This window comes from Brassica napus, chromosome C8, assembly GCF_020379485.1.
Source record: "Brassica napus cultivar Da-Ae chromosome C8, Da-Ae, whole genome shotgun sequence".
NCBI classification, from domain to species: Eukaryota; Viridiplantae; Streptophyta; class Magnoliopsida; order Brassicales; family Brassicaceae; genus Brassica; species Brassica napus.
This window is the reverse complement of record NC_063451.1, coordinates 45349556-45375182: the sequence shown is the minus strand read 5'-3', so window position 1 is coordinate 45375182 and position 25627 is coordinate 45349556. Positions and strand designations below refer to the sequence as shown.

The 25627-nt window shown below is 41.9% G+C and overlaps 9 protein-coding genes, 1 long non-coding RNA gene, 1 other non-coding gene and 1 pseudogene across 17 annotated transcripts; 8 read left to right on the top strand and 4 right to left on the bottom strand.

Moving 5' to 3' along the window:
• The first annotated feature begins 134 nt into the window (after positions 1-134).
• On the top strand, positions 135-2890 carry LOC106416133 (vacuolar fusion protein CCZ1 homolog A-like). 2 transcript variants are annotated; one of them, XM_022708499.2, is made up of 10 exons: positions 135-354; positions 445-650; positions 733-826; positions 914-1097; positions 1183-1221; positions 1348-1460; positions 1538-2050; positions 2132-2287; positions 2356-2573; positions 2662-2890. In XM_022708499.2, exons 2-10 carry the CDS (start codon positions 475-477, stop codon positions 2690-2692), a joined length of 1524 nt encoding a protein of 507 aa, XP_022564220.2. In that variant the 5' UTR covers positions 135-354; positions 445-474; the 3' UTR covers positions 2693-2890. The 2 variants fall into 2 exon arrangements, with proteins under 2 accessions (XP_022564220.2, XP_048621164.1); XM_048765207.1 differs by lacking the exon at positions 1183-1221.
• Positions 2891-2927: 37 nt separating this feature from the next.
• On the bottom strand, positions 2928-3531 carry BNAC08G38550D. The gene is made up of 2 exons (XM_013856969.3): positions 3374-3531; positions 2928-3275 (listed from the first exon to the last, which is right to left on the bottom strand). Exons 1-2 carry the CDS (start codon positions 3492-3494, stop codon positions 3049-3051), a joined length of 348 nt encoding a protein of 115 aa, XP_013712423.1. The 5' UTR covers positions 3495-3531; the 3' UTR covers positions 2928-3048.
• A 1120-nt stretch (positions 3532-4651) lies between these two features.
• LOC106413574 lies at positions 4652-7316 on the top strand. Its single transcript, XM_013854325.2, has 3 exons — positions 4652-5134; positions 5327-6232; positions 6414-7316. Exons 1-3 carry the CDS (start codon positions 4652-4654, stop codon positions 7314-7316), a joined length of 2292 nt encoding a protein of 763 aa, XP_013709779.2.
• Positions 7317-7548: 232 nt separating this feature from the next.
• On the top strand, positions 7549-9481 carry LOC106413856 (phosphatidylinositol-glycan biosynthesis class F protein). 3 transcript variants are annotated; one of them, XM_013854595.3, is made up of 8 exons: positions 7549-7805; positions 7884-7949; positions 8126-8168; positions 8387-8441; positions 8563-8611; positions 8758-8825; positions 8908-9016; positions 9113-9481. In XM_013854595.3, exons 1-8 carry the CDS (start codon positions 7617-7619, stop codon positions 9224-9226), a joined length of 693 nt encoding a protein of 230 aa, XP_013710049.1. In that variant the 5' UTR covers positions 7549-7616; the 3' UTR covers positions 9227-9481. The 3 variants fall into 3 exon arrangements, with proteins under 3 accessions (XP_013710049.1, XP_022564054.1, XP_048621163.1); XM_022708333.2 differs by having other exon boundaries at positions 7618-7805; positions 8017-8168; XM_048765206.1 differs by lacking the exon at positions 8126-8168 and having other exon boundaries at positions 7622-7805.
• A 248-nt stretch (positions 9482-9729) lies between these two features.
• Positions 9730-11487, top strand: LOC106415782. Its single transcript, XM_048765205.1, has 5 exons — positions 9730-10210; positions 10536-10753; positions 10833-10961; positions 11044-11175; positions 11247-11487. The coding sequence occupies exons 1-5, from the start codon at positions 9745-9747 to the stop codon at positions 11358-11360; spliced, it is 1059 nt and encodes a 352-aa protein (XP_048621162.1). The 5' UTR covers positions 9730-9744; the 3' UTR covers positions 11361-11487.
• A 1940-nt stretch (positions 11488-13427) lies between these two features.
• Positions 13428-13500, bottom strand: TRNAK-CUU. The gene has a single exon. It is a non-coding gene; the product is annotated as a tRNA-Lys (tRNA).
• Positions 13501-13896: 396 nt separating this feature from the next.
• On the top strand, positions 13897-16625 carry LOC106412156 (wall-associated receptor kinase-like 5). Its single transcript, XM_013853049.3, has 3 exons — positions 13897-14951; positions 15029-15145; positions 15207-16625. Exons 1-3 carry the CDS (start codon positions 14033-14035, stop codon positions 16334-16336), a joined length of 2166 nt encoding a protein of 721 aa, XP_013708503.1. The 5' UTR covers positions 13897-14032; the 3' UTR covers positions 16337-16625.
• On the bottom strand, positions 16563-17639 carry LOC125591283. Its single transcript, XR_007327238.1, has 2 exons — positions 17431-17639; positions 16563-17353 (listed from the first exon to the last, which is right to left on the bottom strand). It is a non-coding gene; the product is annotated as an uncharacterized LOC125591283 (long non-coding RNA).
• LOC106412155 (wall-associated receptor kinase-like 4) lies at positions 16847-19431 on the top strand. The gene is made up of 3 exons (XM_013853048.3): positions 16847-17805; positions 17892-18014; positions 18088-19431. The coding sequence occupies exons 1-3, from the start codon at positions 16878-16880 to the stop codon at positions 19299-19301; spliced, it is 2265 nt and encodes a 754-aa protein (XP_013708502.2). The 5' UTR covers positions 16847-16877; the 3' UTR covers positions 19302-19431.
• Positions 19432-19630: 199 nt separating this feature from the next.
• Positions 19631-22229, top strand: LOC106413573 (annotated as a pseudogene).
• On the bottom strand, positions 22097-23181 carry LOC106413731. Of its 3 annotated transcripts, none has more exons than XM_022708331.2 (2): positions 22750-23181; positions 22097-22590 (listed from the first exon to the last, which is right to left on the bottom strand). In XM_022708331.2, exon 2 carries the CDS (start codon positions 22571-22573, stop codon positions 22292-22294), a length of 282 nt encoding a protein of 93 aa, XP_022564052.1. In that variant the 5' UTR covers positions 22574-22590; positions 22750-23181; the 3' UTR covers positions 22097-22291. The 3 variants fall into 3 exon arrangements, with proteins under 3 accessions (XP_022564052.1, XP_013709929.1, XP_013709928.1); XM_013854475.3 differs by having other exon boundaries at positions 22924-23164; XM_013854474.3 differs by having other exon boundaries at positions 22698-22927.
• A 136-nt stretch (positions 23182-23317) lies between these two features.
• LOC106415867 (probable serine incorporator) lies at positions 23318-25561 on the top strand. Of its 2 annotated transcripts, none has more exons than XM_013856678.3 (7): positions 23318-23445; positions 23676-23912; positions 23994-24233; positions 24322-24433; positions 24507-24681; positions 24769-25009; positions 25101-25561. In XM_013856678.3, exons 2-7 carry the CDS (start codon positions 23729-23731, stop codon positions 25385-25387), a joined length of 1239 nt encoding a protein of 412 aa, XP_013712132.1. In that variant the 5' UTR covers positions 23318-23445; positions 23676-23728; the 3' UTR covers positions 25388-25561. The 2 variants fall into 2 exon arrangements, with proteins under 2 accessions (XP_013712132.1, XP_013712133.1); XM_013856679.3 differs by having other exon boundaries at positions 23342-23445; positions 23673-23912.
• The last annotated feature ends 66 nt before the right edge of the window (positions 25562-25627 follow it).

Genomic DNA, 25627 nt, shown 5'->3' with positions numbered 1-25627 from the left:
TTTCCAATTAAATTCACCGCTAACTCTTTTTTTTTTAACCGCATATCTCTAAAAACAACGCTTAATTGGGCTTAGAGGGGTTGTTTGGGCTTAGTTGGACTCTTGTCTCTTCATTTTTGCTATGTAAACTTGAAACACCATTGTAGAGAGTAGACAGCGTCTCTCGAATCTGCTTAATCTTCCTCCTCACCTTTAATCAATCATCTTTTCTCTATCCAACTTCTTTCTATCTCCTTCTCGCATTTATCTTCTTTACAAAAAGTCAACTCTTTCCTTATCAGAATATCCCTTCCATCGCTTTGACTATCGCAATTGATCACTACTCCGACTTTCTTCTTTGGTAACATCTTCAAGGTAGTCAATTCGTGTTAGGATTCTTCTTTTGGGGGTTTGTCAAGTGGTTTGAATCACCAATGTGCCTTACCTTTGAATTGTATGGTATAGTGTTGATGAGCTCGTAGAAGCTAGGGGTAAATGGCGTCAATGAGCTCTGGTGATGAAAGCCTTCGACTTTGCGTCTTTGATTTGAGGAGAGGCCAAACCGAAGGTCAGGAGCTTGACAAGATTCTCTTCTTTCATCCTCCTGAGCTAGACGTCTCTACGCAGCTATCAGTTACCGGCCTCAGCGAAGGTCTTATCACTTTTACTAGGTCAGCTTCTACATACTCTCTTCTTGATTTGTTTCGCATTAGTTGATATGAGTCTGTATGAATCTTGTGAGTATGAATGCAGACTTTTCTCTCCGGAGGCAGCTTGTGAGGTTATAGAAGCAGAAAGACATTCTCATGTTTTCTACGAGCCTGAACCTGATATCTGGATGGTGATGGTAAGACACTCTTTTATCTTTGAATGAGTGATTCGTCGAATGTAGTCTTGAGTCAATGAACAAAATCTGATCTAGAGACATTGACAGGTTGTGGAGAAAAATAAGGATACAGGAGCAATATGGAGGATTGAAGCACTTAGGGGAATGCTTAAAGAAGTGCACTCACTCTTTGTGATGTTCCACGGGTCAGTTAGAGCATTACTTGAAAAAGAATCAACAGGAGGGCTTACTCGAGCACAGTTGTATCCCTTCATTACAGACTACTTAAGCAGTAAGCAACTCTCACCCAAATTTAGTACATTTAAGTTTTTGTTCTGCTTCCCAGCTTCATTTCACTTTGTGTCACTAAATGTCAGCATTTCAAAAGCGGTCTCGCTCGGAAGACTGCTGCTGTGGTAAACATGCTTTGAAGTTGCTGTGTCCAATGCCCTTGCTTTTGATTCTTGCGCAAAACCGCATTATGCTCAAGTTGGTTCTTCGTGTGTAAAATAGCTTATGCAAAGGTTTTCTCTTTCGGGCAGATCTTTTTGTTGGGAAGAATCTTCAGCTACCAAATTTCCGTGAAACTACTTTGAGTGAGCGTGGAACTGTTCAAATGCTTACTTTATCAAGGGACACTGCACTTGAAGTTCAGGTTTGTTTCTCCATATCTATTAAGCTTTAATCACTTTATTATTTTTGTATCTGACGAGCATTTTTTTGGATGTGCAGTCTCTTGTTCAAGTACTAGAATCATGTGCTGCGAACTTACGATGCCACTCTATGATCTTATTTCAAGATCTGTTGGTTTCAACAACTCTCTCGCCTGATGATACCGTCAACTTGTTTACATTTGCTGTAATGAGGTTGACCTCACAAGCTCTACTATCCTCTGACGCCAGTTCCTGGTCTCATCTACGTAAGGGGACTGGTTCATCTGAAACCTCTTCTAGATCTACTTCGGCGCCCATTGGTTCAATTGATTCCATGCATCATGTTATTAGGCCACTACAAAATGATAAGTGGAAAAAAGGGAAAGATGGTTTTCTTATAACTGATATTTGGGGTTTAGAGAGTGGTGGTTCACCTGATTCTGCTAATCCTACAGTCTGGCTTCAGCAGACACAAGAAAGAGTGTATCTCCTCGCTTATCAGTATAAAAGTCTCACTTCACTTCTTCTCTTGCCTAAAACTGACATTGTCCATGGTGGTTTAAGCGCCGTGAAACAGCAAGTTATTGAACAGGTTAGCACATCGCCCATTGATCTTTCTTGGCTAAACTCGTTTCTGGTGTTTTCTAATATATACACAATATCTCTTTTACAGGCATCGCTGAGGATTATGAAAATTGAAGAGAAGATCTCAAGGGGGTGGGGAGGTGAGAATGCTTATCATGTTAAGGGTTACCGCTACTTGGTAGTTGATACTGACCTAGAAGTTTCCAGAGCTTCTCCTTCAGGCAAAGTAGCAACACTTGCAAAGGTAACGTCTTCAACATTATAAGTTAAGAGCTGAGATTAAGACGACCTTAACTATTCGAAAAAACGCAGGAGTCTCTGCTTGCGCTAAACAAGCTCAGAGAAGAAGTGGATTTAGAAAAGAGCCGTGCCAAAGGGCAGGAGAGGGACTTGGATATTTGTATAAGAGCTAAGAACAACGCGTGGGTGATCGCCCGTGTGAGTAGAGGTAAAGAGCTATACATGGCTTTGGAGAAAGCCAGTGACACTCTTCTTGATGCTACAGACGCTGTTGGAAGATTCAGCAACAGGTAACAATATGCACTTACTAACTAGATACTCTGCCTCGGAAACAAGTTCTTTATTTTTTCTGAAAAGTATGTGCTGGAATTTTATCAGGTATTGCAGCGGAGCGTTTTTGATGGACTAGAAAGATCTTGTTTCTTCTTCTTCTGGGAAGAGGTTTCTTCTAATTTCAAGTATACAAAGCTCCTCTTAGCCGTTCATTTTGTTGTGTGGGAGGGAAGTTGCAGAATGGAAAAAGATTGTTCATGGTTGGTCTGTAGATTTGTTACAATAATTCCACGTTCAATCAATGCAAAAGAGATCGTTATTTGTGCGGAAGAAAGCATCACTCTCGTGGGCCATAACTTGTAGAGAGATAGTATCCATGCACAGTGTTCTGTCTTCTTATTCCACATAAGATATGGTAGAATTCTAAGTTTACAATACTCAAACAACATATGTTAAACTCTCAAGTTAAGAGATTTAGGCACAACATAATGATCATATCGACATGTTGACAGAAGTTAGTGAAAGCATTATGAAACTGGTAAAGAGAAGGGAGGTGGTGGAGAAGAACAACTTTGGCCGGAGTTCCATGGCGGCACTACGTTTTGGAGATGCTTTCCGGCCTCCACCTTTTCCACCTGTAACTCCATGAGATCCTACCCCTACCCGGAAGATGTCGATGCTCTTATCTTCTTCTCGTTTTATGTCTTCGATTGTAACCTCTGCCATACAAGGGAACAGGCAGAAGATGAGTAAATACTTTTGGCCATAAATAAATGTATTAAAAACAATATATGCTAAATATAGAGCGGTTAAGCACCATGGGCTTGTTCTTGGTCGTGTAAGCTTATTGATGGACTGAGCTTCTGGGAATCTGATGAGATGGGGAAGCAGAGGACAAAGAGTAAGATGATGAACAATGCAATAGATCCTCTCTCCATTGCTGATATGGTCGACTGTTCCGAAGCCAAAAGTGTGTATATATGTGTGTGTGTGTGTGGGACCAAGACAACTAGTGAAGGATTGTAGATACTTTTCTTGGTGACGCACCAAAGATCTTATATTGCTTTTCCTGGACAAAACATATCCAACAAGAAAAGAAGATTCACCGATGCTAACACACATGCTTTGTTTCTGTATAGCTTGATGAACTTGTTCTCAAGAGAATAGTATTTATGCAACAAATGCTAAAAGTGTGAAACTAAACTTGTCAATGGCAAATTAAACTTTTGAGAAAATATGTTTTATTACTTTTCTGAAATGAGTGAAGCATACAACTAAATTACTTTCAATGGTTCCACTACCAGAACACATGTCGTCCATAACCACTTTCCTTTGCGCACTCTCCACCGCTCTAATTACAAACACCCTCCAGCTCCTTCAACTTATACTCAAAACTCATAAACTTCCACAAGCTGGTTTCCTTCAATCCATTCAATCGCCTTCTCGATCTTCTTCTTATCCCCTTGATCCCACCTTCTGCGCAAGTTTCTCATCCTTAACAGTGTTCCTCATGTTGTAAGCATAGCTCTCCAGCGAGTTCTTGGCCTCCACTCTCTTCTTTCACTTGCTCATCCTCCGCCTTACACTTTCTCAGCATCTTGCACCATCTTCTCTATCTCCTCTTTACTCAACCTTCCCTTATCATTCGTGATCGTGATCTTGTTCTTCACGCCAGCGGTCTCTGATACCACTGATAGAGATAACGTATGTTCTTTCTATTGATCAAACTACCGTTCGTAAAAACAATAGCTTGCAGCTCAAGAGTATAGATTCTGGATTGAAGAAAGAATCTAAAACTTCATGAACAAAGAATCTCTCAGAAGAGTTACAAGAATCAAGAAGAAAACTTACTTACAATTTCGATAATCCCAAAAGTGATGCAGTAACAGAGTTATATACTCTTTTACCGTTACAACCGTTATAACGAACTATACACGTGTCCCTCGTTTACTCGTTCCCTTGTAACTTGCCTTCCACGTCACGCCTCATCTCTTTATCTGTATCATTGTCCTCATCCGACACGTTTAAGATCCCAATCCGCATCAATGTAAAAGCAGAAACATTGATTTGAGGAGCTCCAAGTGGAGCAGGAGGAATGCCTTTGACCTCAAAGGTTCGTTGTCTTTGGTCCTCGCTCACACTTGCTCCTTCCTCAAACGCACTCGCAATGTTTCAGATATATCAGAGGTCCCGAGTTACATGGTTGAAAGTAGGAGATAGCAGCACTTCGTTCTATCACTGGATGATGTCCTTGAGGAAATCAGCTAATCACATTCACTTTCTCTTGGATGATCAAGATGTAAAATGGGAAAATCAAGAAGACATCAACAATCTTTGTGTGGAGTATTTCTCAAACCTCCTTGGTGGAGAGGTCTTACCGAAAATGTTTGTGCAGAGCGACATTGATCTGCTCTTACCCTTCAGATGCTCATCAACTCAAGCTTCTGCCCTCGAAAGGCCTTTCTCTGCAGTAGAAATCAAGGAAGCTTTCTTCTCTCTCCCGCATAATAAAACTTGTGGTCCCGACGGATACTCAGCTGAGTTCTTCACAGGTTGCTGGAATATTGTTGGAGCGGAGGTTTGTGAGGCAGTAGCAGAATTTTTCTCTTCTGGTCAGCTACTTAAGCAGTGGAACGCCACCACCCTCGTGCTGATTCCCAAGATCCCAACTACTTAAGCAGTGGACTTCAGGCCCATAGCCTGTCTTAACACAGTTTACAAAGTAATAGCTAAACTACTGGCCAAAAGACTATGTGATGTGCTTAATCAGGTCATCTCCCCATCTCAATCAGCTTTCATGCCAGGGCGCTTACTCTCTGAGAATGTGCTCCTCGCTACCGAAATAATTCAGGGCTACAACAGATCAAACATCAGTCCTCGAGGAATGCTAAAGGTGGACTTACATAAAGCCTTTGACTCAGTGAGATGGGATTTCATACTCGCTGCATTGGAGACCCTGGGGATTCCGGAGAAGTTCATCAATTGGATTAATCAATGCCTCTCCACAGCTTCTTTCACGCTAGCGATTAATGGTTGCAGCTCAGGGTTCTTCAAAAGCTCAAAAGGGCTGCGGCAGGGAGACCCGCTGTCCCCATACCTGTTCGTCCTCGCAATGGAGGTCTTCACCCGGTTACTTACCTCCAGATTTGAGAACGGCTCTATAAATTATCATCCAGGTACCGCTGAGCTCAATATCTCACACTTAATGTTTGCGGACGATGTGATGATATTTTTTGATGGAACAAGCAACTCACTCCATGGAATTACTGAAACGCTAGACGACTTTGCAAGTTGGTCCGGTCTGTATATGAACAGACACAAAACGGAGTTGTTTCACGCTGGTCTGAACCAAGTCAAATCCACCGCAATTGCAGCCTTTGGATTTCCCATTGGTTCACTACCTATCAGATATCTCGGTTTACCTCTTATGCATCGTAAACTGAGAATATCAGAATATGAACCGCTGCTGGATAGTATTGTCAGAAAATTCAGAAGATGGGCGACTAAAACATTGTCATATGCAGGCAGATTGCTTCTCATATCCACTGTAATCTCTGGTTCAGTCAACTTTTGGTGCTCAACATTCATGCTCCCCAAAGGTTGTGTTAAGAAGATTGAACGCCTCTGCTCAAGGTTCTTGTGGTCTGGACAAATCGAATTAGCGAAAGGGGCTAAGGTAAACTGGAATGTGGTTTGTTTACCTAAAGCTGAAGGGGGTTTGGGGCTGAGAAACTACGCCATTTGGAATAAAGTGCTGTGCCTTCGTTTCATCTGGCTTCTTTTCTCGAACTCGGACTCACTATGGGCAGCATGGCATAAACGTCACCATCTTAGCCAAAGGAACTTCTGGACTATAGCCCAATCTAACACCCATTCTTGGACCTGGAAAACGCTCCTTAATCTCCGCCCTTATAGCTTCACGCTTTATCCATGGAAATCTAGGTAATGGCCGCGTACTCAGTTTCTGGTTTGACTCATGGCTACCAACTGGTCCGCTGGTAGAACTGTTTGGAGAAGGTGGCCCCAGCGAACTCGGAATTCCCTTGAACGCAAAGGTTGCTGATGTGTCTAATGTAACATCTTGGGATCTCCCTCACGCTAGATCAGAAAAGGCTCTCCAACTTCACATTGCCCTCACATCTGTCTCTCCCCCGAGGAGCACAGACACAAACGACTCCTACAACTGGAAAGTAAATGGTTCGATCTGCAATGGGTACTCCTCCTCTCAAACTTGGGAGGCGATCAGGCCTCGAGAATCAACTAAAGCATGGGCACCAACAGTCTGGTTCAAAGGTGCTGTTCCCAAGCAAGCTTTTAATATGTGGCTCACTACACTCAACAGGCTCCCGACAAAAACTCGCCTGGCTTCTTGGGGTCTGAACATCACCACTACATGCAGTCTATGCAACTCCGCAGATGAAGCCGGGGACCATCTCCTTTTGAACTGCAGGTTTGCTGTGTACCTTTGGGCTGCAGTCTTCGCAAGGCTCTCCCCTCGACAGCCACCGTTCATATCTTGGGCTGAGCTGCTCTCTTGGTGTAGAGTCCAATCGCCATCAGCGCCATCTACCCTGCGAAGACTAGTCACCCACGTTCTTGTATACCACGTATGGAGACAGAGGAATAATTTTCTCCATAACAATACCCATCTCTCTTCAGCCGAAACATTCAAATTATTGGACAGAGATGTGAGGAACACGACCACCGCTCGGCGCAACAAACGCAACTTCAACAACCTCATGGCGCTTTGGATCAGATGAACGACTCTTCTCAACCGCCTATAACTACTCCCTTTCTTGTTTTTTATTTAATTTTTGCCAAGAAGGATGTATGTAAAAGTCTTTCCATTGTAGAGACAAACTGCTCATTTTAACTAATGATATTTACAATTTAGAAAAAAAAAAAAAAAAAAATGTTTCAGATATATTTATCAGGCTATGTAGGCCCAAGAGGCCCATTAGTTTTACATTAAAGCACATATGTAAATCAAGAGGCCCAAACAGTTTTCTACGTCTTCCTCTTCACTCGTCCTGATCCCGAAGAAGAGAGAAGCGAAAGCCATGAAGGAAGCTAAGAAGAAGTTAGATACCTCCGTTGGTGTATCTAACGACCTTTCGATATCAGCTCTGGGGGCGTTTTTTGTTTATTTGATTACTGGATTGTTTCTGGCCGTTGGATTCTGGGTGGCTCGAAACAAATTCTCCGTCGATCTCGTCTCCGATCCATCTCTCACTCTCTTTCTCCTCTGGGTACTGTACTCCACTTCACATGTTTTCAAATTGATTTTTTAAAGTTAATGTAGCCTTGTTGTTGATGTTAATTCTCAGAGTATTGAGTTTCCGGTTGTGGTAATCATCTACAGCTTTCTCCGGAAAGCCCCAGAGAAATGTTCGGTGAGTATACTTCATTTCTACTGAAAGATGGTTTCTTTTATTATAATGTTTCACTTTGAAATTACAGAAGCTGAAGAAGTATGTTTCCTTTTGCATTGAGAAGAAAAGGCACCAATGCGTTTGGGTTTCTTGTGCTTAAGTTACTCTCTCTTAATGGTTTCCTAATTGCTTTCCAGTGTTTTAGAGCCTATGGACGAAGCATATTAGGACTTATTTGTGGTTAGTATTTTTTTTCTTCTTTGAAACTTATTATAGTTAGTACTTCTTTATTCTTTTGCAATAATACATGAACATAAGCAATCAAACTCTGGCAATATGTGTTAGCTTTTCTTGTTAGTCAAATCTAAGAAGGATCGGAATCTGCTGTTTTCAGCATCATCCCTTAACTGTGACTTGTGAGTTCTTCAAGGCTTTGTTTTTTTTGTTTTTATTAACAGGGGCTTTTCTGAATGCTTTGGGAGCAATTTCTTTGGGTGCACCTATTGGAATGCAGTATGTTTTCACCACCATCTTGTTTCCTTTTTCGGTTACAAATTAGACTCCTTTGATTGTGATCACCCTTCTAGATATAGAGCTAATGCTGACATGATCATTCGCCTCTCATCACATGCAGATATCTACCAAGAACAGTTCACTGGTCCTTTCTGATGTCTGTTTTCACGGTAAGCTGCCTCTCTGCTGCTGCTGCTGCTGCTGCATTTCCTATGACTTTAAAAGAAGCAATGATGTTGATACTGCGCATATGTATATAGATGTCTGCAGTTTGGAACAAACCTTTGATTGTCTCTAATAATTTTGAATTTCATAGTTTGTACCAGCCACTGCAGTTTTTGGTGCATCATGGACAGATTGGCATCGTCTATTCGCTTCGATGAAGTAACTTATATATTTTACCCTTTTTACATTCTTCACATTAATTTCTGTTCCTAATTCGTGTTATTTTTTTTGTCTCGTATAGACCAAGTGGAAATGTAGAATATATGATCTTTATTCCAGCTTATGGAACAATTATTGGAGGATGGTTTGGAGCTTGGCCCATGCCGCTCGACTGGGAAAGGCCATGGCAGGTACTAGTTCTTTTTTTCCCGATATACATCCAATAGAGCTGTTCTTGGTTTATGATGGTGGAGAATTAATCGTTCTATTGTTGCTCATCTAAACAGGAGTGGCCTATATGTGTGTGTTATGGAGCTATAGGAGGCTACATTGTTGGACAAATTGTCTCCTTGTGTGCGATGTTTTTCTTCAGGAAAGACAAGCATTTGAAGGTAGCCTAGAAGAGACTGATGGTGTCTGGACATGCAGGATGTGTCTCGTTTTGTTTCTGACTTGATTGCTAGATTGAGAAGTAACAATAGGGCAATGTTTTTGTTAGCTAGAACAGAAGTTACACTATTTTCCATATAGAATCAAGCATGTGTTTCGGAATTGCAAAATTCTTTAAGTGAATGATGGCAGACTTGAGAGATTAAATTCAAACGATATTATGTGGTTAAATGCAAATGATAGGGCTCTGTATAACTTGAGACTTACTTTGTTGTAGTGTGGTATCCTTGAGGATAGGTTTTGAACTTTTTCCTTTTTCTCAAGCCAATCAACTGGTAGTTTGCTTACTTGCTGGACCTATAAAGAGATACAATCGCAAGGAACTATGTTCGAAAATTCGATTGTGATGATTGGTTTGGTACAAATTCGGTTTTGTCACATTTTGTTGATGCGGATTTGGACCGGTTCAACCGGTTTACGCATCATCTCTCAACTACTTACTGTTTGCTCTTTTATCAAACTGAACGTCATGCCGTTTTGGATCCGTGAGTCATCCAAAGCCGAGATAAGCTATCAAAACATCGAGTGGCTAATAAACCATCGCTCTTTACGTAAACCATGGGAGAGAGAGGCCGACAACATTTGTCAGAAAAGCTCATTATCATCGCCAATGGCTAACGCCAGCACCACTCTGTTTGCTCTCTCCTCCTCCATTCCCACTCGCCTCTCTCTCCCCCGTCGCTCTGAATCTCTTAAACTCGTCGTGCCAGTGGCTATGGCCTCCTCTGCTTCCACCGCTAAAAAGGTGGCTCCTGCTGTGATCGTAGGCGACGGGAGAGTCGGAAGAGCGTTGCAGGAGATGGGTAGTGGCGATGACTTGTTGGTGAAGAGAGGAGAACCAGTTCCTGTTGATTTCGAAGGACCCATTTTCGTTTGTACGAGGAATGATGATCTTGATGCTGTTCTTGAAGCTACTCCTCAGTCTAGATGGAAAGGTTTAAACTTTACTCTCAGCTTCATGACTTTGTTATTTACTCTTTCCGTTCCCAAGAAAATAATAGTTCTGAAATTTTTATTTGTTTCATAAAATATTTGATTACCAAAAAAATATATATATATTAGTTTTTCTGTTTTTAATGTAATTTTATAGCTAGTTTATCTATTTTGTTCATATTAATTAAGCGAATTATTATATATAATAATTTTTTGTGTAAATTATGTACTAAAATAAGGTTATCTCGGTATTATAAAAAAATTTCTAAAAATATGTGAAAACTCCAAAACTAAGTACTAAACTGTTATGTGTGTTTAATTAATCAGATTTGGTGTTCTTCCAAAATGGAATGATGGAGCCTTGGTTTGAGAGCAAAGGTTTGGTTGATACAGACCAAGTGTTGGCTTATTTCGCTGTGTCAAAGCTTGGTGAGCCTCCCGTTGATGGAAAGACTGACACTAACCCTGAAGGTTTAACTGCTGCTTATGGAAAATGGGCTTCTGCTGTAGCTGCAAGGTTGCAATCTGGTGGCCTCTCTTGCAAGGTTACATGAAGCAAAACCTTCTTGTCTTCTTCTACAATGTATAAACATGATCATCTAAATGGTGTTCTCTTTGGTTTAGGTTCTTGACAAAGAATCGTTTCAGAAGCAGATGTTGGAGAAACTCATTTGGATTTGCGCCTTTATGCTTGTTGGAGCTCGTCACCCAGGAGCAAGTGTGGGCACGGTGGAGAACGAGTACAGAGATGAAGTACGGAAGCTTTCTACTCCTTGGTTTCGTTTTAAGCATTCAAAAATCAGGGTTTGGTTCTGATTTAACATATTGCATCCAGGTGTCAAGACTGATCCAAGAACTTGCAGCTGCTGCATCTGCAGAGAAAGGACTGACCTTTGAAGAGGATATGGTGGAGAGACTGTGCGCTTATTCTCGAGCTGTTGCTCATTTCCCGACCGCTGTTAAAGAAGTATGTATGCTCTCTCGTTGGATATGTGTGCACCAGTATATATCTCATCTAGTTTTTGTTGATTACTGCAGTTTAAATGGAGGAATGGTTGGTTTTATTCGCTCTCAGAGAAAGCGAATGCAGAAGGGAAACCTGATCCTTGTCCGCTCCACACCGAATGGCTGAGAGAGCTTAAAGTGATATAGAGCAAGAGCCTGTGCTGTTTGTGAGTTCTTATGGATATGAGTAATATTTTGTAAGTAGATGATTTAAAACTAGTGTGACTCTGTTGTACACGCATGAAGAAGTCAAAATAAAGATGGATTCACTTAAGAAACGGGTCACCCTTTGTATAAATGAATCCTGAGTCCAGACTTTTGATCTGATTCATTGAATTAATACTTCTGCTTCTTGTCCCATCAAAGAAAATCAATTATTGGTCATATTTAGCACGATTGAAATTGTTGGGGTCAGAACTATTACTAGCACGATTGAAATTGTTGGGGTCAGAACTATTACTAGGTTAGAGTCACATCTCACAGCCCTGGTTGCAGGTACTGTTGGGTATGCAGGTACTGTTGGGTATGTGGTATCATCACAAGTGGCTCAAGCTCAGTTTCAGCGAAGCCCATTTACCAGTTCAGACAAGAATCACAGCCCAGTTTGGAGAAGTCCAAATTGCAATCTTCTTCTCAACGGTCTTCTACCTGCAAACAAGACAAAACAAAGTACAAAGTTAAAGATCAAGTTGGTAAATACGGAAAGCAAAAGCAACAGGACAAGCCAGCTGGTCAAGCACATGTTGTCTTAGTCCAAAACCGTTATGCAGCACTAGGGGACGAAGTAGCCTAAGAGCAAAACCCTAGTCTAAGTTCTCTATATAAAGCAATTGTAATCATTGTAAGAGACTTAAGGTTCAAAGTAATAAAAGAAAGTTCATAAACCTATCTTTGTTAGCTCACGCGTTCATGGTATCAGAGCACACGGTTCCACCATGGATCTTGAGCCTTATGACCCTCCTCGCTTAAATATTATCCACTGCGTTAACGTAAAGCTCAATGAGCAAAACTTCTTCTTTTGGAAACGTCAGTTTCAGTCTTTTCTTAGCGGTCAACGGCTGTTTGGCTTTGTCACCGGTACCATCCCACAACCAGTTACCACCATCATGGCTCCAACCATTCATGGCACATCTACCCCGGTTCCAAACCCTGACCATGAGCTGTGGTTTCAAACCGACCAAGTTGTTCAGTCATGGCTTCTTGGATCTATCACAAATACTCTTCAATCCATGGTGGTGAACTGCACAACAGCAAGTGAGATCTGGTCCACGCTGGAGACTCACTTCAACAGACCCTCCAACTCTCGCCTGTTCGAACTTCAACACAAGATGCAAACTTTGTCAAAAGGTGGAAAGAAGATGTTCGACTTTCTTCAAGAGGTCAAATCTCTGAGTGATCAACTTGCCTCTATTGGTGCTCCTATGACGGAAGCCATGAAGATCTTCTCGGCTCTTCGAGGTTTGGGACGTGACTATGAAGGCTCTATAGATATTGTTCCACATCCAACGTTTGAATCTATCTTTCCGCGTCTGGTAGCATTCGATGATAGACTTCAAGGTTACAACAGTGGTCAAGAAGTCACCCCTCATCTGGCCTTTCCGACTGTCCGTACAAATCAGCAAGGCAACTACTACTCCTCTCGAGGTCGTGGTGGTCGAAGAGGACGTGGACGTGGTTCCTACAGCACAAGAGGGAGAGGTTTTCATCAGCATGTGGATCCAAAGTATTTCCAGTCTAGCCAGTTTACGGACAAGAGCGATGTTTACAGCTTCGAGTCGTGCTCGTGGAGTTCATCACTGAAGAAAAACCAGTTTCCCACTTGAGGTCTGAAAAGAATAGAATTTTAGCAACTTATTTTATTCTTGCGACGCAAGAAACTAAGCTCTTAGACATTATCCATGCCCGAATCAAAGATAGCTGCAACATGGAACAAGTCACTGGTGTGGCAAACCTTACGAGGAGGTGTCTGAACTGGAACGGTAAGAAACGGCCTAATATGATATGAGGGAAGTCTCTATGGAACAGGAGAGGATTCGAGACTCACAGGTCCAGGTTTATAACGAGGAGACGATGATGACACCATTAGAGATGATTGTTCGAGATTCTTGGAGCGTTCTTGTAGCCGATTCATCCTCCAACATCACCCACCGTGGGGAAAAACCGACAAGGTTAGGGGAAAAAACGCAATTGGCTGACATTAAAAAAAAGACAATACGCCCACCGTGGGGCTCGAACCCACGACCACAAGGTTAAGAGCCTTGCGCTCTACCAACTGAGCTAGACGGGCTTGGTGACTACGGTGTCTATTACTAAATGCTAACCTAAATTGGAGCTCCTTGCTGATAGGTAATAACAGTACTCAGACAACTTGACGTTTTAGTAACGAACGTTGCGCTGTTTTATTTGGGCACCCACGAGCAAAGCCGCGATTGTGAAGCTAGAATCACATACTTGGATAACACTCAACACAAGACCATAGACCATAGACCATAGACCATAGACCATAGTGTTCATGGGATATTCCTAGACTGAAGAATCAGTTTGGTTAGCGTTTTCACCGGTTTCTTAAAGACCTTCCGTCTAATTTTCGAACACCGGTGGGAATACACATTAAGTGGAAAAGTCAACGGTCTGCAGAAAGACAATGATTGAAATGAAAGAGGGCCAAACGGAGTTGACTTTTTTTTTCTGGTTGAAAACACTTCACGCGTCTATATTCAAACTTCTTTGAATGCGTTAGTGGACTTCTTATTAATTAGGATATCTCAAAGATCTCTTTATTTACATTAAAAAAATATCCATTGGAATCAAAAACAAGTATGAAGACAGCTTCTTACAACTTTCTATGTACTGTAGTTTATGTCCTAACTCTGCAGCTCATCACTGGCTCATCCTCAGCAGCAACACCACCACCTCCACGTCCAGAAGGTAACTCTTCAACTTCCTGCATTAGAACCTGTGGAGGAATCTCGATACCGTTCCCTTTCGGAATAGGCGAGAAAGACTGCTATCTCAACAACTGGTACGAGGTTGTCTGTAACACCACCGTACCGTTCCTCTCACGGATCAAAACCGAAGTGGTGAACATCTCTCTCCCAGACGGTAATAAACCATACGGAGTGGTTCACATCAAAGGTCCCGTGACTTCTTTGGGCTGCTCTAGTCAAGGACTGATAAAGTCAACGCCAGGTTTGAATGTCACGGGAAGAGGCAGTCCATATTTTCTCACCGACCAAAACCGTCTGGTGGCGGTTGGTTGCGGTGCCAAGGCGTCTCTTACAGATATAGAATCAGAGATGATAGGTTGTGAATCGAGCTGCCAAGACAGTAAACGTAGTCAGCAAGTAACAAACTCGGTCTGCGATGGTTACAGATGTTGTCAGGCAAGGATACCATTAGAACGTCCACAAGTCATAGGTGTGAATATAGATGTCACAGGAGGAGAAGGGTGCAGAGTTGCCTTCTTGACTAACCAGAGGTACTCGCCGAAGAATGTAACAGCGCCAGAACAGTTTCATTCGTTGGGGTATGCGTTGGTAGAGCTAGGATGGTACTTTGGTACTTCGGATTCTTGCTTTAGGAGTCCCTTAGGTTGTAGAAATATGACTCGTTTCAGTTCTTACACGTCCTTTGATAAATGCGGTTGCGAGTATCAGTACTTCTCTGGGATGAGTTATAGGAACTGTTATTGCAATAATGGCTACACAGGGAACCCATACGTTAAACATGGCTGCATAGGTAAAAGTGAACGTTTCTTCTTAACTTTTTTTTCATGCTTTGACCATTGATCAAGTCATTAATTACTATGTGTGTAGACATAGATGAATGCAAAGGACACAACAGTTGTGGAGAAAGGACTTGTGTGAACTGGCCTGGATCATATAGCTGTGATCCCAAAGTAACCAAGCCTCAAAAGACCTCTGTACTTCAAGGTAAGTTAAAGTAAGCATCTACGAGACTACTACAAGTAGTTTACTTTCTTCGTTGGTGTAGGTGTTCTTATAGGTCTAGGAGTGTTGTTGTTCGTCCTCGGAGTCTTGGGGCTGTACAAACTCGTGAAAAAGCGAAGGAAGATCATCCGCAGCAAGAAGTTCTTTAAACGTAACGGAGGCTTGCTGTTGAAACAGCAACTAACCACCACTAAGGAGGGGAATGTAGAAATGTCGAGGATCTTTAGCTCAAAGGAATTGAAGAAAGCCACGGATAACTTCAGCGTGAACAGAGTCCTTGGGAAAGGAGGTCAGGGCACAGTGTACAAAGGAATGCTGGTGGATGGGAGGATCGTTGCGGTTAAAAGATCGAAACTTGTGGACGAAGACAAGATGCAAGAGTTCATCAACGAAGTCGCACTTCTCTCACAGATAAACCACAGAAACATTGTGAAACTCTTGGGATGTTGCTTGGAGACAGAAGTTCCGATCCTGGTTTACGAATATATTCCCAATGGAGATCTGTACCAGCGTCTTCATGATGAATCAGATGATTACAACATGACTTGGGAAGTGCATCTTCGCATAGCTATAGAGATAGCGGGAGCACTTTCATACATGCACTCAGCTTCATCGTTTCCGATATACCATAGAGATATCAAGACTACCAATATACTGTTGGACGAGAAGTACAGAGCCAAGGTGTCTGATTTTGGAACTTCGAGATCGGTAACAGTAGATCAAACTCACTTGACAACACTAGTTGCAGGCACTTTTGGGTACATGGATCCAGAATACTTCTTGTCGAGCCAATATACTGACAAGAGCGATGTTTATAGTTTTGGGGTTGTACTTGTGGAGCTCATAACCGGAGAAAAACCATTGACTCGTGTCCGGTCTGAAGAAGGAAGAGGATTGGCAGCTGATTTTCTTGAGGCCATTAAAGAAAACAGAGTGTTTGACATCGTTGATGATCGGATCAAAGAGGAAAGCAAGCTGGACCAAGTGATGGCAGTCGCAAAACTAGCTCGAAGGTGTCTAAGCCGAAAAGGTAGGAAGCGGCCAAACATGAGAGAGGTTTCAATTGAGCTGGAGAGGATCCGTTTATCACATGAGGATTTAGAGGGTCATATAAATACCGACAATGAAGAGGACCAAGCCATGGAGATCAAGATAATTAATCAACTGATTTGAACCGGTTAAAGATGATTCAACACGTTGCTAGAGTTATAGTAACTAAGTTTTATAATGCGTGCCACAACTTTTGTTTTTTTTTTTTGGTTCTGTCGCGCTAGCCACAATGATCCATCTCTCACTCTCATTCATGTGGGCCAGGGCCAGATAAGGATCTTTCTAAAAAATGGGATCTACACAACATCCACGTCATCTACCGTTTGCCACGTCGCCTTATTATTTGATATTTTGTCGACTGGTATTTTATTTATTACTCGGATATAAATTCAACTTAGATATTTGACTTTCATGCTGGTTTTGATTGGTCCAAAACTAAGAAAGTCCACGTGATCTATCAACTAGCCATATCATTGCCATTTTAGCATGGTTAATCATACTAATCCGGTCAACTCTTTTTTTGCATCTCTCTCCACGCATTTCATGTAATCTCATCTCCTCCGACAATGCTGAATCTTGATTCCTTTTCTCCCTTCCATTTTCACAATACTAGAAGATTTTTAGAAGATCAGACCAAGTAGAGAAACACAAGAACATAATCAGTATGATGACAAAGACTCACAGCCTCCTAGTTGTTATTATACTAGTGACCTCTCTGTTCATCAATGGCGTCTCATCATCAAGAAAACCTCCAGATCCGTGTAACAGAGTCTGCGGAGGACTATCAATTCCATTTCCGTTTGGTGTAGGGAAAGACTGCTATCTAAACCCGTGGTACGAGGCTGTCTGTAAAAGCAACTCTGTTCCGGTTCTCTCAAGGATCAACAGAGAATTGGTGAACATCTATCTTCCAGACGATCACGTGTACTATTCTTATGGAGTTGTTCACATCAAAGGTCCCGTGACTTCCTCTGGTTGTTCTACAGGATCATCTCAGCCGCTTACACCGCCGCCTTTGAGTGCCACCGGCCAAGGCAGCCCTTATTTCTTCACGGACAAGAACCAACTCGTGGCGGTTGGTTGCAATGCCAAGGCGGTTATGACGGATATCAAATCGCAGATCATCGGTTGCAAATCAACCTGTAACGAAAGAAATAGTAGCCAAGAAGTCAGAAACAAGATTTGCAGTGGTGACAAGTGTTGTCAGACAAGGATACCAGAAGGGGAGCCGCAAGTTCTAGGAGTTGATTTGGAGATCCCTGAAGGTAACAACAACACAAGAGAAGGAGGATGCAATGTTGCTTTTCTTACAAGCGAGAAGTATTCTAGCGTGAATGTTACAGAGCCAGAACAGTTTCATAGTGATGGGTACGCGGTGGTCGAGCTAGGATGGTACTTTGATACTTCTGATACACGTGTTCCAAACCCTGTTGGTTGTCTGAATGTGTCAGATCCATCACAAAATGGCGGCTACTCGAGCGAAACGAGTTGCATTTGCTCGTACGGCTACTTCTATGGATTCAGCTATAGAAACTGCTATTGTAACTCTATGGGTTACACAGGGAACCCATTCCTTCCAGGTGGTTGTGTAGGTAAGATATTGGTGTTTTTTTTTTAAAATCTTATCCTATTTTGTGTGATCAATAAGATTGTTGCTAACTATGTACAAAATATGCAGACATTGATGAATGTAAACTAGAAGAAGGACGCAAAAAGTGTAAAGACCAAAGTTGCGTGAACAGGCCCGGTTGGTTTGAATGTGAGCCCAGGAAACCAGAACAACTCAAGCCAGTGATTCAAGGTAACAGTCAACTTGAGTTACTATTCTTGAGCGTTTTGTTTCTTTACATTTTAGTATTTTGTTGTTGGTATAGGTGTTCTTATAGGTTCGGCACTATTGCTTTTCGCCATTGGAGTTTTCGGGTTGTATAAGTATGTTAAGAAGAGGAGGAGGATTAACCGAATGAGGAAGTTCTTCAGACGTAATGGAGGCATGTTGTTGAAACAACAGTTAGCTAGAAAAGAAGGAAATGTAGAGATGTCCAGGATATTTAGCTCGAACGAGTTGGAGAAAGCTACTGATAACTTTAACAAGAATCGTATTCTTGGGCAAGGAGGTCAGGGGACTGTGTACAAGGGTATGCTAGTTGACGGCACAATCGTGGCAGTGAAGAGATCAAAAGCCATGGATGAAGACAAGGTAGAGGAGTTCATCAATGAAGTCGTTGTTCTCGCACAAATCAACCACAGAAACATTGTGAAACTCTTGGGATGTTGTCTTGAGACGGAAGTTCCGATCTTGGTCTATGAGTTTCTTCCAAATGGAGACTTATGCAAGCGTCTTCGTGATGAGTCTGATGATTTCAAGATGACTTGGGAAGTGCGTCTTCACATTTCTGTAGATATTGCAGGAGCTTTGTCGTACTTGCACTCTGCTGCATCTTTCCCTATATATCATAGAGATATCAAGACTACTAATATACTATTAGATGAGAAATACAGAGTTAAGGTGTCGGATTTTGGAACTTCGAGATCCGTAACCATAGATCAAACTCACTTGACGACTCAGGTTGCTGGTACTTTTGGATATGTGGATCCAGAGTATTTTCAATCGAGCAAGTTTACAGAGAAAAGTGATGTTTATAGTTTCGGAATCGTCCTTGTGGAGCTTTTGACCGGAGATAAGCCGTCCTCACGTGTCTTGTCTGATGACAACAGAGGCTTTGCAGCTCATTTTGTCAACACCGTGAAAGAGAACAAAGTTCTGAACATAGTTGACGTTCGGATCAAAGATGAAAGCAATCTGGACCAAGTGATGGCAGTGGCGAAACTAGCTAGGAGATGTTTAAACCGAAAAGGGAAGAAGAGGCCAAACATGAAAGAGGCTTGGATTGAGCTGGAGAAGATTCGTTCAGCAACTCATGATTCAGAGGTTCATATTGAGGAAGACGATGACGAAGAGGATGAAACCATGCAACTTAACGTTGATGAGAGTTGGGACTTTGAGGTGACTGCTCCAGCTTCCATCTTTAGTAGTGCATCTCCAACGTCTGATGCTGAGCCTCTGGTTCCTCTACGTACATGGTGATGATCATCGACTTAAAAACACTACAAATGTATAATAAAACCCTCATGATGAAAAAAAAAATTTGATTTATGTAATAACGCACACATATTTATTTTCATGTTGCATTAAGCATTATGGAGTATTCACGTTATCAATTCATTATCCATGTGACGGCCATGGCCACTACCTTGATTACATTTGACTGGTCATGTATACATTGACTTTTTAGTTAACATTTTACTGGTCAACGTTGTTTTGTATCCTGAATGAACATGGTGACGATGGTCAAATGTATATAATAGGTTCGGTCTACTTTGAGTACTTTCATATGGTAGGGAGAATAAAGACTGGATTCTTATAATCCAACCTTCTGTTATTAATTCATTATATAAGCCCTCATGGCATGTTGACCTGTTTTTGAATGCTTTGTACATTCCTTCACACTTCTTTCTAAACTTATTGGTTCTTGAATACTGAGATTGATCAAATCAAGAAACAAAAAAAAAAGGAATTATGAAGAGAAAGACTTACAACTTCATATGTATTCTAGCATCTGCCCTTACTTTGCTCATCAATGGCTCATCAGCAGCAACATCTCAAAATGGTAACTCTCCAACTTCTTGTAACAAAACATGTGGAGGAGTCTCGATCCCGTTCCCTTTTGGAATCGGCGGCAAGGATTGCTATCTCAACAACTGGTACGAGGTTGTCTGCAACGCCACCACTTCCCGAACAACCGTTCCGTTCCTCTCACGGATCAATACTGAAGTGGTCAACATCTCTCTTCCAGATGGAGATAAACCATACGGAGTGGTTCTCATCAAAGGTCCTGTGACTTCTTTGGATTGTTCTAGTAACACTAGTCAAGGACTCAAAAAGTCCCGACCAGATTTGAACGTCACAGGCAAAGGCAGCCCTTACTTCATCACAGATAACAACCGCCTTGTGGCGGTTGGCTGCGGTACAAAGGCCTTGATGACGGGTATCGACTCAGAGATCTTGGGTTGTGAATCGAGCTGTATAGAAAGCAAGAGTGGTCAACAAGTAACAGACTCAATCTGTGACGGCTACAAATGCTGCCAGACAAGGATACCACTGGACCGTCCACAAGTCATAGGTGTGGATATAGATCCCACAGGAGGAGAAGGCTGCAGAGTTGCCTTCTTGAATGACAAAAGATACTCACCCTCAAATGTCACTGCACCAGAACAGTTCCACGCTGGTGGCTACGCGGAGGTGGAGCTAGGCTGGTACTTTGATACTTCGGATTCTCAGTTTAGAAACAACCCCTTAGGTTGCAGAAATTGGACCCATTACGGCTCTTACGACTCTGATACGAGATGTCTTTGTGAGTATGGTTACTTTAACGAGATGAGTTATAGGAACTGCTATTGCCCCATTGGCTTCACAGGGAATCCGTACCTTCGAGGGGGTTGTGTAGAAGCTGATATGTGCAAAGAACCCGGTGTCTGTAAAGAAGGCATTTGTGAGAACATGCGCGGATCGATGTACACGTGCAAGCCCAAGCCCGTGATAACCAAGCCGGGCAAATCCTTCCTGCTTGGAGGTGAGTTCCAATGCATCTTGTAGATTACAAGGCTGAAGAGAAAGTAGTGTTACTTATGTGTTTCCTTTTATGCTGCAGGGGTTCTAATTGGTGTGTTGGGACTAATGTTTTTAGTTGGTGGGATCTTTTGGTTGTTCATACTTATAAGGAAGCGAAGGAGGATCATTCGTGGGAGGAAGTTCTTCAAACGTAATGGAGGCTTGTTGTTGAAACAACAACTAACTACTACAGATGATGGAAATGTAGATATGTCGAGGATATTTAGCTCAAAAGAATTGGAGAAAGCCACTGATAACTTCAGCGTGAAGAGGGTGCTTGGGCAAGGCGGTCAAGGAACTGTGTACAAAGGAATGCTGGTGGATGGCAGGATCGTTGCGGTTAAAAAGTCAAAACTTGTGGATGAAGATAAGCTGGATAGTTTCATCAATGAGGTCGTCCTTCTCTCACAGGTAAACCACAGGAACATTGTGAAACTATTGGGATGTTGCTTGGAGACAGAAGTTCCGGTTTTGGTTTACGAATATATTCCCAATGGAGATCTGTTCAAGCGTCTTCATGATGAATCTGATGATTACAACACGACTTGGGAAGTGCGTCTTGGCATAGCCGTGGAGATTGCTGGAGCACTTGCATACATGCACTCAGCTTCATCGTTTCCAATATACCACAGAGATATCAAGACTACTAATATACTATTGGATGAGAAATACCGAGCCAAGGTTTCTGATTTCGGAACTTCAAGATCGGTAACAGTAGATCAAACTCACTTGACAACGCTAGTTGCAGGCACTTTCGGATATATGGATCCAGAGTACTTCCTATCAAGCCAATATACTGACAAGAGTGATGTATACAGCTTCGGGGTTGTCTTGGTGGAGCTCATAACCGGAGAAAAACCACTGTCTCGTGTCCGGTCTGAAGAAGGAAAGAGCTTAGCAACTTATTTCATTGAGGCCATGAAAGAAAACAGAGTGGTCGACATCATTGATGATCGGATCAAAGAGGAAAGCAAGCTGGACCAAGTGATGGCAGTCGCAGAACTCGCTGGAAGGTGTCTAAGCCGGAAAGGAAGGAAGCGGCCAAACATGAGAGAGGTTTCGATTGAGCTGGAGAGGATCCGTTCATCACCTGAAGATCTAAAACTACATTTCATAAACAATGAAGAAGATCATGAAGGCTTCTCAAGCCATGCAAATCAAGAAAACATAGTCATTGGGGAACACTAAGGTCAATAAGTGTAAGAAACCTGTAAGAAACTTCCTTTAATTTTTCATTAATGAACAAAAATGAATTATGTTTCGATTATAAATCTCTGGTATTTTCACAAAGTAATAATATAATACACACAAATGTCACAATAGAATCACAAAAAAAAAAAAGAATGTAGTAGGGCAAGAGAGCAATCATGTTGCGCTTTCTCAGCTTTGGCTCTCGATGACACACTCTAGAAAACTTTCAGCTTCCCTTTGGAGAGAGCCTGGACATGTTGTAATTGACACATTGCCTTCTCTTTACCGGTCAAGCCAGAGCACGACAAGTGCCTAGCGCCTAGAGTGACAGCAAAGTATAGATAAACAGTGCAGAGAAAGGCCAAAAGCACCAAAGCTGTTAAGAGATATCGATGCCTCTTGATAACCGTGGAGCAGCTGCCCAAATCTTCCCACTGCCTCTTTAGAGACTGCGTTCTCCTCGATGGTGAAGATACAACAATCCCATCAAGAGCCATGGCTTTGATAACCAGACCTGCAATATTGACACAATGACAGAGAAGATCCAATCAGATTCTCAATCATAAGCCATTTATAGAGCAACGTATTCAAATCTATGATCTATCTCGCCAGGAGATTAACCAATTTCGAAACGAGATTAGTCTTTTGAATTAGCGTCAAAGGTACAACAAACCAAGCTTGGATCCATCGCATCGATCAAAACAACGAGCGGTCGTCAATGAACATTTGGATAAAGAGTGATTCGAGGAAATGAGGCGATCAAAATCTAAGGATTACACAATCAGAATATCGTGGCAATAGCTGAGGAAATAGGATCAAAAGTAGGTGAAGGCTTCTAAAAACGAACCGGTGAAAGAGGAAGAGGTGGAGAAGAAGATTAAAAAAAAAAAAGCTGCTGTCCGTCGACACGCCGAATCCGACCACCACGAAATGAGTCCGTAGCTAGACGATGATTCTCCGGAAACGTTTCCTATATCGTATTGAAGAGATGAATCTCCTCCCTAGCTTGAATGGCTCGAGCCGGGGGTGGGGGGGGGGGGCGATTAGCCGGATGACGCCGTACGCGGTTTATTAATTCCGTTACATTCGACGGAAATTTAGGGATTTTATTTACAAAAAAACAAAAGGAAAAAAGAAGAGGAAAAAAACGATTATTCGTGTTTAGCTTCCACTCCTTTTATAAGAAAAAAAAATATTTTTTAAAAAGCCTTGGGCCATTAATGGGCTTTTATTATGAAAAGTGATCACATTGGCGTCGTTGATTAATACCAAGTCCTTGTTAGCAGCGAGAACCATAAGGAACACCGAGGTTGTTATACTTTTCAAGGAGAGGAAAAGCTCTCAAGGTTTGATCGATCGTTATCCAAAGGTATTTTGATTCGATTTTAGGGCTTATGCCTTTTTCTTGCACAGCTCAAATCCGATCTCTAAAGCTAGTTTCTTTGGGTAAAGTTTAGAATTTCAATTTTGATTCCGTCTCCAATTTGGTGGAAAAAGTCACCTTATTTGAAGATTAGGGATTTTGTTGATAATGATTAGATGGAGAAGAAGAAGGTTGTTTGATGATATGTATTTGTGTGTTTCTTCTCATACTAGCAGCTCTATATTTGAAATCAACCCTTTGATCTTCGAGAAGGAGGGAAAAATAAAAGATGTGGGCAGCTTCTTGTCTCGCGTCGTGCTGTGCTGCTTGTGCATGCGATGCTTGCCGCACTGTTGTTTCTAGTATCAGCAGACGTTCCGCAAGGATCGCTTACTGCGGTCTCTTTGCACTTTCTTTAATCGTTTCATGGATTCTCCGTGAGGTTGCTGCTCCTCTCATGGAGAAGCTCCCTTGTAAGTTTTTCCCTTTCTTATGCCCTTGTATTGTTTATTCCCCCCCTTCAAAGTGAGCTAATCATTGACATTTTTGTGTAGGGATTAACCATTTTCACAAGACACCTGATCGGGAATGGTTTGAGACTGATGCTGTCTTGCGTGTCAGCTTAGGGAACTTCGTGTTTTTCTCGATTTTATCGGTAATGATGATTGGTGTGAAGACTCAGAAAGACCCTCGTGATGGTATACACCACGGTGGTTGGATGATGAAAGTCATCTGCTGGTTCATTTTGGTTATATTAATGTTCTTCGTTCCTAATGAAGTCATCAGCTTTTATGGTAAAGTGCCATCATATCTCCTTTATATGCTCCTGATGAAGTGATTAACTTGGAACTAATGAGAATCAATTTACTATCTTTGTTTCAGAGTCAATGTCAAAGTTTGGTGCTGGATTTTTCCTTCTGGTTCAAGTTGTGCTTCTTCTGGATTTCGTTCATGGATGGAATGACACATGGGTTGGCTACGACGAGCAGTTCTGGTTAGTAGAAAATGTTTTCAATCATTTGACTTAATTTAATTATGCCACTGCTAATCTAGGTTTTTGTAAATAGGTATGCTGCGTTACTCGTTGTTTCGCTTGTATGCTACTTAGCAACATTCGTCTTCTCTGGACTTCTCTTCCATTGGTTTACTCCATCTGGACACGATTGTGGGCTCAACACTTTCTTCATTGTCATGACTTTGATATTTGTATTCGTCTTTGCTGTTGTGGTTTTGCATCCCGCTGTAAGTTTTTGACTTTTAAAACCTTTAGTTTCTTGTTGATGTCATCTTTTAGACCTCAATGAAGTCAAATGAACCTTTGTTTTGCAGGTCGGTGGAAGCATTTTACCAGCATCAGTTATATCTTTCTACTGCATGTACCTCTGTTACAGTGGTCTTGCTAGTGAGCCCCGAGATTACGAATGCAATGGTCTCCACAAACATTCCAAAGCTGTTTCAACAGGCACCATGACCATTGGGTTGCTCACAACTGTTCTCTCTGTCGTTTATTCTGCGGTTCGTGCAGGTTCTTCCACCACACTTCTCTCCTCTCCTGATTCTCCCCGTGCAGGTATGTTTCCACACAAAAAAAAATCTTGTTTGAGTGCTGAAGTTGCTTGGCAAGTATTTTAACGGGTTTTGCTATTGTTAAAAATGTTCAGAGAAGCCTCTGCTACCACTAGACGGGAAAGCAGAAGAGAAGGAAGAGAAAGAACAGAAGAAGCCAGTGACATACTCATACGCATTCTTCCACATCATCTTCTCCCTCGCGAGCATGTACTCTGCAATGCTCTTAACTGGTTGGTCAACCTCGGTGGGTGAAAGTGGTAAACTGGTTGATGTCGGGTGGCCGTCTGTGTGGGTTCGTGTTGTGACCAGCTGGGCCACTGCTGGTCTCTTCATCTGGTCACTTGTTGCTCCGATTCTCTTCCCTGACCGTGACTTCTGAGCTTAATAAATCCAACCAAAGATTCTGAAAAACTTTTCATGAATCTTGAATTTGTAAAAAATGATTTATCATCAATCGACTATAAAATAGAGTCCCGTGTGTTGCTGTTATCTCACGCTTGGCCTTTGTTGGTCCATTTGTAAAATAAATATAAATATGAATATTTCAGTTTGACTTGAAATAGCAAATACTCAAAAATAATAAAATTATTTTGTAAAATAAATTAGTTAGGAGTTCACT